Below are 12,829 nucleotides of genomic sequence, written 5' to 3'. Positions count from 1 at the left end.
TTCTCTCTGTGCAACACCTTAGATGTGCCATATATACTAAAGGTGGAGTCTCATCCACACACCACATGCTGGCCTGGTAGGACACTCTACTTACTAGCACCTACTTTCCCTGATAAGCAGCGCTGGGTCACTGCTTTGGAGTCAATAGTGGCAGGAGGGAGAGTTTCCAGGGAAAAAGCTGAGGCTGATGCTGTAAGTACAAATAATAATAATTTAATCTAATAATAAAATATTCTTGGAGGGAACCATTTTGAAATTTTCTTTCTTAGTATCTGACATGCTGAGTTTGAAATGAAGTTAAACTAGTTAATATTATTTCTGTCTTTAATATCATGTAATAGGAATACCGTGAGCCATGGTTTACAATGAGATTGATGCCTCACAGTATCACACCTTCTTTCAGATCCGAAAAATAGCAAATCTCAGAAGAAGGCTTATTTTTTTCCCCTCCTTTGTGATTTGTTAGCTGTTTATTCCTGACAAAAATGGCAAGTTAAGTGGTCTCACTGCTGTTTCATTTAGAACAGCCCTTTTCATCGCTATAACTTTCCTGATACAGGGACATTGTGCTTTTTGGCATTGCATATTCAAATTTTGGCTACTGAGTCAATGGAAATCTGACTAGCAGGAGTAGTCCAGGATGTTAATTAGAACACTCTTGATTTTCTTCCCAACTATTACACTGTTTGGCAGTCTCTCTTTTGAACGTTTCTGTTTAGTTTTTCTAACCACTTTGTGGATGTTGAGACACATCAGGATTTCCTAAGTTGTATCACTTCTCAAATGTTCCCTGTTCAGGTAAGTGTTGGGATGTGTATGTGTCTTGAAGGAACCTCAGTGCCACTCTGTAAGGAACTAGTATATGAACCTTCCGCTAACTTCTGTGTTATTAATAGACTGATGTGACTGTCTTAAAGCCTCGTTTCTGCTTGGGCTCAAATAGAGAGACATGCATGCTTGTTTCCTCACTTTCCTAATAATTGTGCCTTGTTAAGTGGCAGCTTATGAACCCTTTGCAGATAGAGTCCCTACAGCTTTGACACACATTTTGTGTGGCAGAAGAACTCTGCTTTTCCACGGCTGAATGCTGTGCATGAGCAGATGGTTGCAGTTCAGATAATGATCCATTGTTTAGTGTTTGCTACAACCAATGTAGCACAAGTCTGGAGGCAATAATGTGCGTTAAAGTTTTGAGACGTGATTGTACATGCTGGCTCTTCAGATTGCTGTGAGTCAATGCTAAGTGTTGTCTAAGAGTTTGATTTGTGTTTCCTAGTTAATCATACGGTGTTTTCTTTTTGTCACTTACAGAAGCTGCTTGGAAACTCCCTGTTGAAGCTTGAGGGGGAAGACCGTCTGGATATAAATTGCACAATGCCCTTCAGTGACCAGGTGATGACATCAGTGTACAACACTCAACCTGGTCACTGTATACCTTGCGTGAAAGGAGTATGTGTATCCAGACTTGTAAATAGGAATATGTTTCCTTTTGTACCTTGGGGTTGGATTCTATTTTCCATTGGCTGGTGTTATGCATGAGTGAAATTTAGTCTTGGAGCATTTCTGTGATCTTCTTATACAGTGCTGACTGTTCAATTTTTGTCTTTATAGGTAGTACTCGTTGGTACAGAGGAAGGTCTCTATGCCCTGAATGTGTTGAAAAATTCCTTAACACACATTCCAGGACTTGGTGCTGTTTTCCAAATTCACCTCATAAAGGATCTTGATAAACTGCTCATGATAGCAGGTATGATGGTAGGAAGATGGCAGATTTTTGCTTTTTTGGAAGTGTTCTGATAAACTTTCTAGATTGTGAAGGTTAAGGGGACACTCCCTACAGCACAGTGTCAGTGGAACTTGCTTTCCCTGGGTTCCTCTCTACTTTTTATGTGTAGCTTTTCTGTGGTGCTCATCACAGAATCACCTCAGATTCTCATGTACACTAACGAATGAAGTAATGCTCACAATATCCCTGCACAAAGGGAGTGAGCTCTCTGTTTTTTTACAGATGGGGGACTGAATAACAGAGGCCAACATTTTCAAACCTGAGTTTCTAAGTTAGGCTTCTTAATCTATATTTAGCACCTAAATAAGTGTTCTGGTTATCAGAGGTGCTGAACACTCCGTGCTGTGATTCCCAAGCCTCTCCTGGACTACTTTGGCTGTCTGTATAGTGGAGAGGAACCGTTCTTTGCGAAGAGCTCTCTCAGGCAGAGCCAGTCAAGATCCCGTCCTGCTGTTTCTGTATCATTCCCACAGGTTAGAAGGGAAGCAGGCAATGGAACAGCGAGAGCAGCTCTTTTCCTTCCCCTCCCATGCAGCAGCAGAGATCTGCTGACACCCCCTCCCCCTCCCAGCACACAATGGAGTTGCTCTGGAGGCTGCCAGGGAAGTGGTGGGTGACAATTATGGGGGGTGGTGTCCCCTATTGCCTCTTTGAAGTAGTGGGGCTCTTGCAAGGCCTAACTCGGAATACATTTTCAATTTTTAATCAGCTACACTCCTTTTTCTTTGTTTTTAACAGTCGCCCTGAAGGGCCACAGATTGGGCACCACTGTCCTAGGATCTGCAGCACCATGACCCTCTAATGCTCTAACAGAGGGTCCCACAACGCTTGCCCATGTAATATAACTAGGGCTGCTTTCATCTTCTGCTTTTTATGTCCCTCAGTCTGAATGCGAATTGGAGCAATATACTTTCCCAATGGTGCTTAGCTCTCCGTCCTGCTCTTTGCCTAGGACTAAATAGATAGCACAATTTAATATCGAAACCTCCTATATAATGTTTGTAGGGAATCAACAAAAAAGCTTCACAAATTTGCCGTATAATATTAAGATGCCCTAGCATTTAAACAGTATTTCAAGTTTGTAGGAAAGAAAGTAATTGTAGACAAAAGTCAAACCCAATGTGATACTTGAAAAGGTGATATTACTGAACGCTCAGGGTTCCAACATGGGTCAAAGTGATCCTTAACTGTAGCACCATGAGGCTCTACTACAAACTTGTGTGGGCAGAAATGATAAAGCACCTTTCACTTGAAAAGGAGGGGTCTCCCTGGCTAATCTAGGCAGTGCCTTCATGGGGCCATGTACTAATGTCTTTCAGCTAGAACCAGCAACTATAACAATCCAAGGAGACAGTGCTTGTTTTCCCGGGTGTATTTATTACTCCTTTTTTAAAGTCCTTTTTCACATGGAATTATTTTTTACATGTACTGTGTTCTGTAGCTGTTACCACAGTAACAACCCATAATGAGAAGCTGCTGCTTATGTAACAGAGTAGGCTCTTGCAGTGAAGAGTGAAATTCTCCCCTTGCTTGACTATCTTACATTGAAAAAATATAACTGTTTCTGTCCTCAGGAGAAGAGAGGGCTCTGTGTCTTGTTGATGTAAAGAAAGTGAAGCAGTCTCTAGCCCAATCTCACCTCCCAGCCCAGCCTGATATCTCACCAAACATCTTTGAGGCTGTCAAGGGATGTCACCTTTTTGCTGCTGGCAAGGTAGGATATAGATCTTTTGTGCCCTGGGCTGTACTTTAGTTTATCTATTGATCCCAGGCCCAGTGAGACAGTAGACGGGATTGCCAGGTTTAATCTTCATCAAATCAGCAACTTTATTTCTTGTCATAATCAGCACATCCAGGAGCTACATACTTGGTTTTTTGTATTTTTCTCCAAATAAAATGAGTAAAGGGGGGAGGAGTGGGGAGGGGAAGGAGCTTGAAGGGTCTATTGCAAATATAAACAAGCACAGACAACCAATACATGGAATATGCTAACCTGTTATATGATACAGACAGTGAGATAAACCTAACCTAACTGACTGAAGAAGAGCTTTGTTTGAGTTGAAAGCTATTCTTTCACCAACAAAAGTTGGTCTAATAAAAAATATTACTTCCTCCACCTTGTCTCTCTGACTGTAGACATTCGCTCTCCGTTTTTAGACTCTTATGATTAATACATTTCTTATTCCTCTGTCTTTGCTCTTGAACACAGAGTGATGCTTACCCAGGTAGTGAATTTGTTCATGCAGTTGTATCATTCCGCAATGTTCAGTGTATTTGCCAATTTCAATGTGAAACTCTTGGCCACTGCGGAAGTTTTCAGCAGGAACTGCTTATGCAGATTACTCAGATTCTTGACAAGTTGAACATAATTCATTTCAAAGCATTGTTTAAGATACAAGTTCAAGAGGTTAAAGATCTAACCTGCCTGGGTTAATTCGGGTTCATTATCCCTCTTAATAGGAACATCATTCTATTAAAAGCTTCCTGTTCTTTTAATTAACTTGCTTCAACTACAAAAGAAATCGCAGAAGCAGTCTGGATGTGTGCTGTCCTTTAGGAGTGTGAAAAGGCTTTTCATTCTTTCACTAATCTGCAGTTACACCCCACTGTCCTATTACAAATATTACTCACTCATCTCTGCCAGCATCTCGGTGCCTTTCACCAAAGAGAACTGTTTCATGTGTTCAGAATATTTTCCACAGCTTTATTGTGAACGTCTCTATTGCCATCTCTAACCATATTTTTAACCTGCTCTGTAGGTTGAGAACGGACTCTGTATCTGTGCAGCCATGCCAAGCAAAGTGGTGGTTTTGCGCTATAACGAGAGCCTCAGCAAGTTCTGCATCAGGAAGGCAAGTTTCCTGATTTCTCTCCGTAGTTCACATATTCATAACAATCCAGCGTGAGACTCCACTCTGCTGAGGAGCACGGGCCTAAACCTTGGTTGCTCATACCGATTTTGCTTGCTAGCTAAAATGACAGTAAATTGTAACCTGCTCCAGTTAAAATCAGAGCTGATAGCTATTTTGGGTATGTCTGCATTGCAATTAAAAACCCGTGTTTGCTTCTGCCACCAATAGCTGAATCGGGCTTGAGCTAAGGGGCTGTTTAATTGCAAGTGTCCAAGCCACTTGAGTCTTGAGAGAACCTAACCGGTTCTTTTTTAACCAACTTTGTTAAAAATAAAAATAAAAATTCTTCATTCTCTCATTTAAAGTCTGTTCAAAAAATAATTTGATTGGCAGCATTCCCCCCCCCATCCCCCATGCAACTCTTGCCTTTAAGGCCTGGAGGTGCCCAATTTTATAGTGCCTCAACCTAGTTGACTGTTAATATGTAACACTGTGTATAACTAAGGATCACTGCTTTACTCTGACTCTACTTCTCAAATCTCTCCTACATCCTCTCCACCCCCATAATGGGGCCATACAGTGAACACCACAGCATGCTATTTAGAGTATTTGTCTAATTTGTAGCTGACAAAGGTGTAGATGACCGTTGCATGGTCTGTCTGAAAGAAACAAATGCAATCTTTTGGCTTTTCACAGATGCAAAAGCTGATCTGGCTGTAACTGTTGCTGCCTGCACTTCTAATGGTAGCTGGAGTTCAACCAGATTCATAGTGTGCACACCTGCCTTCTAAAGAGCCAGTAAAACCCCCGTAGAGAAGGAAACTCATGGATTAGCAGGCACATTAATGCTAGTTCTGCCAGCAAGAGAACTGTTCCACCCGCTGGAGATTGCAGGCTCGCAGTCTGCAGTTGTTAAACACCTTTTACAGAGGGAAATATTGCCACTCAGAATCCTATGTAATAAGAGAAATGTTTAAACAAATACAGGGGAACTAATGGAACAGAAAAGTTGAATAAGGATCATCTAGGCCTGTCCTTGTCCTTCTCTTCCAGGAGATTGAAACTTCAGAGCCATGTAGCTGTATCCATTTGACCAATTACAGCATCATCATTGGAACCAACAAGTTTTATGAAATTGAGATGAAGCAGTATACCCTGGAGGGTAGGAGTCATTTCCTGTCATAAATAAACAGCTCTGTGAATGTTCCTTTGGGGTAGATACTTGTCTACCTACATGGGAGCAAGGGGTATGAACTTACAGAAAGGCTGGTGCTGACATTGCTGTTCCTTTCTACCCCTTTACAGAGTTTCTCGATAAGAATGACCACTCCTTAGCCTCTGCTGTGTTTGCTTCTTCCACCAATAGCTTCCCAATCAGTATCATACAGGTGAACCCTACAGGACAGAGGGAGGAGTACCTGCTTTGTTTCCATGGTAAGTGTATCATGTGGCTGCTGGACTAGCTTGATCATCTGCACAGCATTTGTCACAAGATACCTGGGACCTGTAGTGATGGGAGGCTAGCCATTGGGTGTGCATGATCATATTGGGTAACATTATTGCTGGAAATGGTATGTTAGACTGTAGGTCATATTGTGCAATATAAAATATTGTTAAAATATGTTGGTCAGATTCCTTCTGGGTTATGTTAAGATCTCTGTGCCTGTCAGTCAGCTCTTCTTTGAGTGTCCTCTGCATATTCCCACTCGTGTGACATTCCAACCAGTGCAGCGTGAACTGGTGAGAACTCTAACTAGCAGTAGTCATTGGAGCACTCCTGCGCCTCCCTGGCCCATCCCCTCAGTGAAGGTTGAACATTCCAGGGCAAAAGTATAAAAGGGGGTGTGGCACTCCAGCCACCTAAATTACTTACAGCTGCAAGCAGCTGAATGCATGAGGAACTGCTTTGGGGTGCTCCTGGATCCATAGCTTATTAGCTAGTTAACAATTTTATAATTAGATTTAGTTAGCAGTTAGATCGTTAACTAGTTTAGTATTAGGTGAAGTTAGTTGTAAGTCTGCAGTTCAGAAATGGCAGAACTGAAGAATAAAAAGCCCTATTTTAAAAGACGTGTGTCACATCCGGCAGTATTTGTGGCATCTGACACGCATGCTGGATACTTGGCATCTCTGGATGAGGGACACTCACCTTCAAAATGCTGGTTTGTTTGACTTGTACAACGTGAGCAAAAAAGAACAGACAGAACAGGCTTCAGACAATTTTATTACAAGCAGCACTGTCAGCAAAACCATCCGGAATTGGGCAAGTACAAGGCTCGAACGAGTCTGAGGCCAGTGTTGGCTCTGAGTGAATCTGGAGGGAAGGACAAACCATCCACCTCTGTACCCAGTACTAAAGGATCTGGAAGTGGGAAGCATCTGAAGAGGAAAACTACTGTGGTGCCAGTCCCTGTTTCCAGAGTCAATCCACAACAAAAGGCTATAGCTGTTATGACGAGCACGAGCATCTCAGCCATGTCTGTCAGCCTCTTTGCAAAGAGCAAATCCCCAGAGAGACCCATCTGACCAGAGAGTATTCAGTGAACATACCCTGGGGAAAAACATCGTATTGGATCTAAATGAGTGCCACGCCCCTTTTATACCCTCACCTTGGAACCGTTTGTTCACTGAGGGGGGAGGGAGGGGAGCGTGCGAGGGCTCCAACTTATTGCTTGCTAGAATTCTACCTGTTCAAGCTGCATCTGTCAGAGCATCCCAGGAGTGCGAACTTAGAATCCATTTTGAAGAACTCCAGTTACAGGTAAGTAACTTTCATTTCTATGCCAGTGATGAAGAGAATACAATGAATGTTCAGTGCAAATAGATGTTTAACCACTCTGATTAAACGTTCCTGGCTTTCTAACTTAAACTAGAGGATTCCTTATGTGATGCAATGACTTCCATAGAAAGATTTTTCCTTTCATCTCAGTGGAGAAACAAAGGGTTACAAGCTATTTTTTAATGTAATTGTTTTTGTTGATCTTTAGTCCAATGTCCTAGAAGTCCACAAAGCACCTTTAACTCCAACAATAATAATCCTTCAGGTATTTACAGTAACTGCCTGCTTGGACAGCAGGCACACTTTTATGACTAATATTTCTGTGTTTCTCCTATTTGGAGATGCTGGATTCCTAGAAGTGTAAGGAATAATAACTTTGCCTTACTCAGTATAAAGAGGACTTGGACTGCAACAACTGAACTATTGAAATCATTCCTAAACCAGCAGTGTTTGCAAGCATTATGTCAATGAGCGTAATTTAATTCTGGCTACTGTAGAATTCACCAGCTGCAAAAGATGGCCCTCATATTTCTGTTGTAAAAACCCACCTTTGCTTGCCTTCCTCTTTAAAAAAATATCCAGCCACAAGCAAATGACACTGGTGATTGTTCTCTGCAGAGTTTGGCGTCTTTGTGGATTCCTATGGAAGGCGCAGTCGGACAGAAGACCTGAAATGGAGTCGCTTGCCTTTGGCTTTTGGTAGGTGTTGAATGACGTTTACCAGTTTTGTGCTGGTTCCACCCAGTTCCAGTGTTCCAAAATATTCAGCATTCTGGGGGTTATCACATCCAGGAAACAGCCCCAGTGGGAAGGATCCCCTTCAGATTCCGTGTTTTCTAGTGGTTACAAATAATTATAAACCTAAATAGATGTAGCAGCCTTTCTGAAGCATGAAGAATAAGAGGAAAATTAAATCAAAGTGATATATTTGATTAATATTCCCAGCCTGACAGTGACTAAATTGGCCACTGGTATTTTTAATGATGGATGCTTGGATGTGTCTGAAATATTCAAGAATCTGGCATATCAAAATGAAATCATAGGGTCTTTTGCAGTTCCTAATAGATTTTGTCCAGTTAATAGTCCATTTTTAAATCCCTTTTGTGTGATATAATGGTATGGGAGCAGATAGGTACAAGGCAATGCTTCTTTAAGCTTGTTTCTCCCCATTTAGCAATATAGTATATAGAACTGCTACAGAAAACCCACATCCTTAGTCTTCCCTATGGATTGCAGGAGGGCAGGAAAATGTTATCTTCATCCTGCAAGTTTCCTGACTAATTTTTACTAATGTCGAGTCTGTGCATGGTGGTCTTTCTCCGCTGCAGCCTACAGAGAACCCTACCTGTTTGTGACTCATTTCAATTCCCTGGAAGTGGTTGAGATTCAGGCACGTGCTTCCCTAGGGTAAGTCATGTTCTGCTCAGCACTTTGAAGAGAAGAAATATGCTTTGCTGCAGGGGCGATAGCTTTCCAAGAATAATGTACAACAACCGGATTATAAAGAGTTTTTCTCTTCCCCCCCCCTTCACTCAGCACTCCTGCACGAGCCCACTTGGATATCCCAAATCCTCGGTATCTAGGGCCAGCAATTTCATCTGGAGCAATTTACCTGGCCTCCTCCTATCAGGACAAATTAAGAGTGATCTGCTGTAAGGGAAATCTAGTGAAGGAGTCCAACAATGAACACCACAGAGGATCCTCCGCTACACGCAGGTATGAGTTACGGTGCTACATTGAGTGTCATTCCTCATGCTATGTATGAGCATTAGTTCTAGACCCCTTTCTCCAGTATTATTGCATGACAACCTCATTTTGTTCTAGTGGGAGAAGCTCAGCTTCTCTCAGAAGTATCAGGAAAGCCTGCTGGTTTAACAGATCTTTTAAAATCCAGAGTGCCGGTGTCTCCCTTCTGGAACCTGAACTCTGTGGCCATACCTGGATAACTTCCTCCACAAATATTTTCAAAACAAAACAGGAGTGTTTTGTGATGTTAACAATACTGTTGTGAAAGAAGAGATGGCCCCGGGCGATGAAGAATCTCTGCATGCATCTGTATTGAGATTCTTTCTGAAATTATTTTAACTTGTGTGTCCAAAACAAATCTTGCCAAGGAGGTACATTTCCTAATTGTTCTAGACAGATATCCCAGCTGAGTCCACTTTCAGGGCTGGTCTACACTGGGGCAGGGGGGTCGATGTAAGATACGCAACTTCAGCTACGGGAATAGCGTAGCTGAAGTCGATGTAGCTTATTCTGACTTACCTCCCGTCCTCACGGCGCTGGATTGACGGCCGCGGCTTCCCCGTCGACTCTGCTACCGCCACTCACCCTGGTGGAGTTCCGGAATCGATGGGAGCGCGTTCGGGGATCGCTATATCGCGTCTAGACGAGACGCGATATATCGATCCCCGATAGATCGATCGCTACCCACCGATCCGGCGGGTAGTCTGGACGTACCCCCAGATACCCAAAGTCCCATAGAACAGGAATATCTTGAACGTTTTGGAATTAAAAGAATTTACTCTAGAACAAATAGATAATTAGGCTGTGATGATTTCCATCAAGACCATGGGGAAGGCCTTCTGTGTTGAAGTCTAAGGGTGACTGCCTTCCTCACTGAAAAATACTTTGCGTAGAAATGGGTTATAGTCAGTTGCTCAGAGATCCCTAGTTGATCCCTAGATTAGTACTGGATGAATCAGAGATGAGTTTTTGCCACAAGTAATCTGGATGCTTTGTTCTCTTAACATGACTAAGAAAACCTGTACCAATGTTCTGTTTTAGAACAGTAATAAAATTCGATGTTTAAACATCGATACACTAAATCAAATTTTTTTGAATAAAATATTTCTTTAAATAAATTGCTTGGCCCTAGTCATGGAATTATTCCTTAGCTACAACAGCTGGGACTGACAGAACAGGATTTGGACCAGAAATGATATTTTAATGTTATGCTGATGTGGCCATAGCTTGAAAGTCTAGTGCTAACATTCATTATTGCCATGAAAATGAAATACAAGTGTCTTGAAATGGTCTTTAAAAGCCACAATCCCAACCCTTTAAATACTGTATGTCTGAACGTGACAGTGTAGGAGACTCCGATAAGTGACGTGATCTTGTTCTGTTAAGCAGAGCGGGAACGAATTGGGCGGGTAAGTGAATATTGTGACTGATAGTGCCCTGTTGTATAGTGAAAAGTGTTACCTATAAAACGAGAGAGAAATCTAAAGGTTGGCAAATTTGTAACCTCTCCTCCTATCCTCTTATTTATCAGAATGTTTACTTAGACGTCTTGTAACTTGTGCTTCTTGAACAAATCCTATGAGGTGTAAATTAATTTTTAATGTACTTTCAAATAGGAAAACCCTACTGCTATATCCCTAGGAAAATAAGTAGTTCTTGTAGCTGTTATTTAGGGCTTGTCTACATTACCCGCTGAATCGACGGGCAGCAATCGATCCAGCAGGGGTCGATTTATCGTGTCTAGGCTAGACGCGATAAATCAAGCGCTCTCCTGTCGACTCCGGTACTCCACTAGGGCGAGAGGTGCAGGCGGAGTCGAGGGGAGAGCGTCAGCCATCGACTTACCGCAGTGAAGACACCGCAGTAAGTAGATCTAAGTATGTCGACTTCAGCTACGTGAATAACGTAGCTGAAGTTGCGTAACTTAGATTGATTTCCTCCCCCTTCCCCCCCTTGTATTCCTTAAGGAGCTGAAATATCTAATTTAGTAGACACCCCCCTAAAGCTATGTAGTCTCCTGATGCAGAGATTTCTGCAGCAATACTTATATTTATCTTCAGAAGGAGGGTAAATCTCTCTTCTATAATACTTGATTTCTGGCTATAGCCTATTTAAAGCCACACTTACCTACCTCCTTTCATGAATTGTCATTTAGGCTTCTTTAGGACACCATGTTAAAGAAAAACTGCTGGTAAGAGACTCCATCTCTGTAATAATAACGTTCCAGCCAACCAGGACTTGGGTCTGGTGGGTGGTTGGTGCTATTCTATCCACCGAGCACACAGCTGGGAGCCTAGGAGTGTGGCTTTTCTGAACAGTTACAGGGAAGTGGTTAGCATTTTTCAGTAAGGCTGAATTAGCTCGGGATGCTCTTTCATTTGAACGCTGGGGACTGATTGGGGGGAAGATATGTCCTCTAATAAAAAGGTAATTCTAAGGTTTTTGTCACTCAGCTGTCCGCGCCCATTGTTTTTGAATGACAGCAGCCCTAATAAGAGAGGTCCCCCCACATATAATGAGCACATAACCAAGCGGGTAGCATCAAGCCCAGGACCACCAGAAGGTCCAAGCCACCCTCGAGAACCAAGCACACCACATCGGTATCGAGAGGGAAGGACAGAGCTGCGCAGGGACAAGTCTCCTGGGCGACCACTGGAGAGAGAGAAATCTCCAGGCAGGCTTCTGGGCACCCGCAGAGAGAGGTCCCCTGGAAGGTTGTTTGAAGAGCCCAGCAGGGGTCGAACGCCTGTGGGAGGTGCAAGAACTCCACTCTCACAAGTCAATAAGGTAAGCTGGAGCTCTGTCAAATGTCTCATCATCTCAGGAAAGTATCTGAGTCTCCCAGTGTGGGGTGACTGTACTGTGAAAAGCCTGTGTGGCTGAGGGGCTTCAACCTAAACCCACTTTAAAATATATGTGCAATCACAGTACATCGAAACATATGATATGCATTGGCTATGTGAAAATCTCTTCCAAAGAGAATATTTCCCCCCAGCACTACTGTTATGCCATTGCCAAGGCAGCTGGTCCAACACTGGGTGTTTAGATCTGTGTATGACTACGGAACAGGTGTTGAAGGCATTGTACATCTGTGAATGAGGAGGGTCTCTGCACTGAGAGGAATCAGGCCCACACGAAATGGAAGGGGGATTTGTCTGGAAGAAGATGCTTGTCAGAAGCTCACTATATGCCATGTGAAGATGGTGGCCTTCATCACTGGTAGGGGGGAAGATTCATGACACACAGCATTTTCACCTAGACAAGGAGACACATGGGACTCAGTAAAACTCTGCTTCTGCCTCCTGCTGAAAGCCGTGCTGCTTATGTGTCCTGGGACTACATATAGGAGAACAGGAATATTTTACTGCATCTTGTATAACTTGTCATTTTATTTCCCTGCTAGGTCTGGGACCAATCTTCAGTATAAGTCTCAGCTAGACAAACTTACTCCTCATCGTGATCTGCAGGAAAAACAAAGGAAATGTACTGAGTATATGCACTCCATGCTTCTGCTGCCCAGTTATCAAAACAACCTTCTTGGGCCAGAACTGGCTCCGCGTCAGGAGACATGTGACTCTAACAAGGATTGTCTGCCTCTCAGTTTATTTCCCTGCACCTTCCTGCAGTCATACTTTTTGCACTTTGTACTACTGTTACTCTTTCAAG

General features: G+C 42.8%; 1 protein-coding gene across 2 annotated transcripts in view; it reads left to right on the top strand.

Annotated features, from left to right (window-relative positions):
- The window catches only part of CIT (citron rho-interacting serine/threonine kinase), a 91,375-nt gene extending 78,762 nt beyond the window's left edge, over positions 1-12,613 (top strand). For both annotated transcript variants that reach the window (XM_065417752.1, XM_065417751.1), the window contains 12 exons: positions 23-192; positions 1,312-1,392; positions 1,612-1,747; positions 3,361-3,500; positions 4,546-4,638; positions 5,692-5,800; positions 5,944-6,072; positions 8,036-8,116; positions 8,746-8,824; positions 8,954-9,133; positions 11,647-11,950; positions 12,567-12,613. In XM_065417752.1, coding sequence (XP_065273824.1) covers positions 23-192; positions 1,312-1,392; positions 1,612-1,747; positions 3,361-3,500; positions 4,546-4,638; positions 5,692-5,800; positions 5,944-6,072; positions 8,036-8,116; positions 8,746-8,824; positions 8,954-9,133; positions 11,647-11,950; positions 12,567-12,590 — 1,526 coding nt within the window. In that variant the 3' untranslated portion in view covers positions 12,591-12,613. The remainder of the gene's footprint in view (positions 1-22; positions 193-1,311; positions 1,393-1,611; positions 1,748-3,360; positions 3,501-4,545; positions 4,639-5,691; positions 5,801-5,943; positions 6,073-8,035; positions 8,117-8,745; positions 8,825-8,953; positions 9,134-11,646; positions 11,951-12,566) is intronic.
- The last annotated feature ends 216 nt before the right edge of the window (positions 12,614-12,829 follow it).

This window comes from Emys orbicularis, chromosome 16, assembly GCF_028017835.1.
Source record: "Emys orbicularis isolate rEmyOrb1 chromosome 16, rEmyOrb1.hap1, whole genome shotgun sequence".
NCBI classification, from domain to species: domain Eukaryota; kingdom Metazoa; phylum Chordata; order Testudines; family Emydidae; genus Emys; species Emys orbicularis.
The sequence above is the reverse complement of the archived record's forward strand: the minus strand, read 5'-3'. Positions and strand labels throughout refer to the sequence as shown.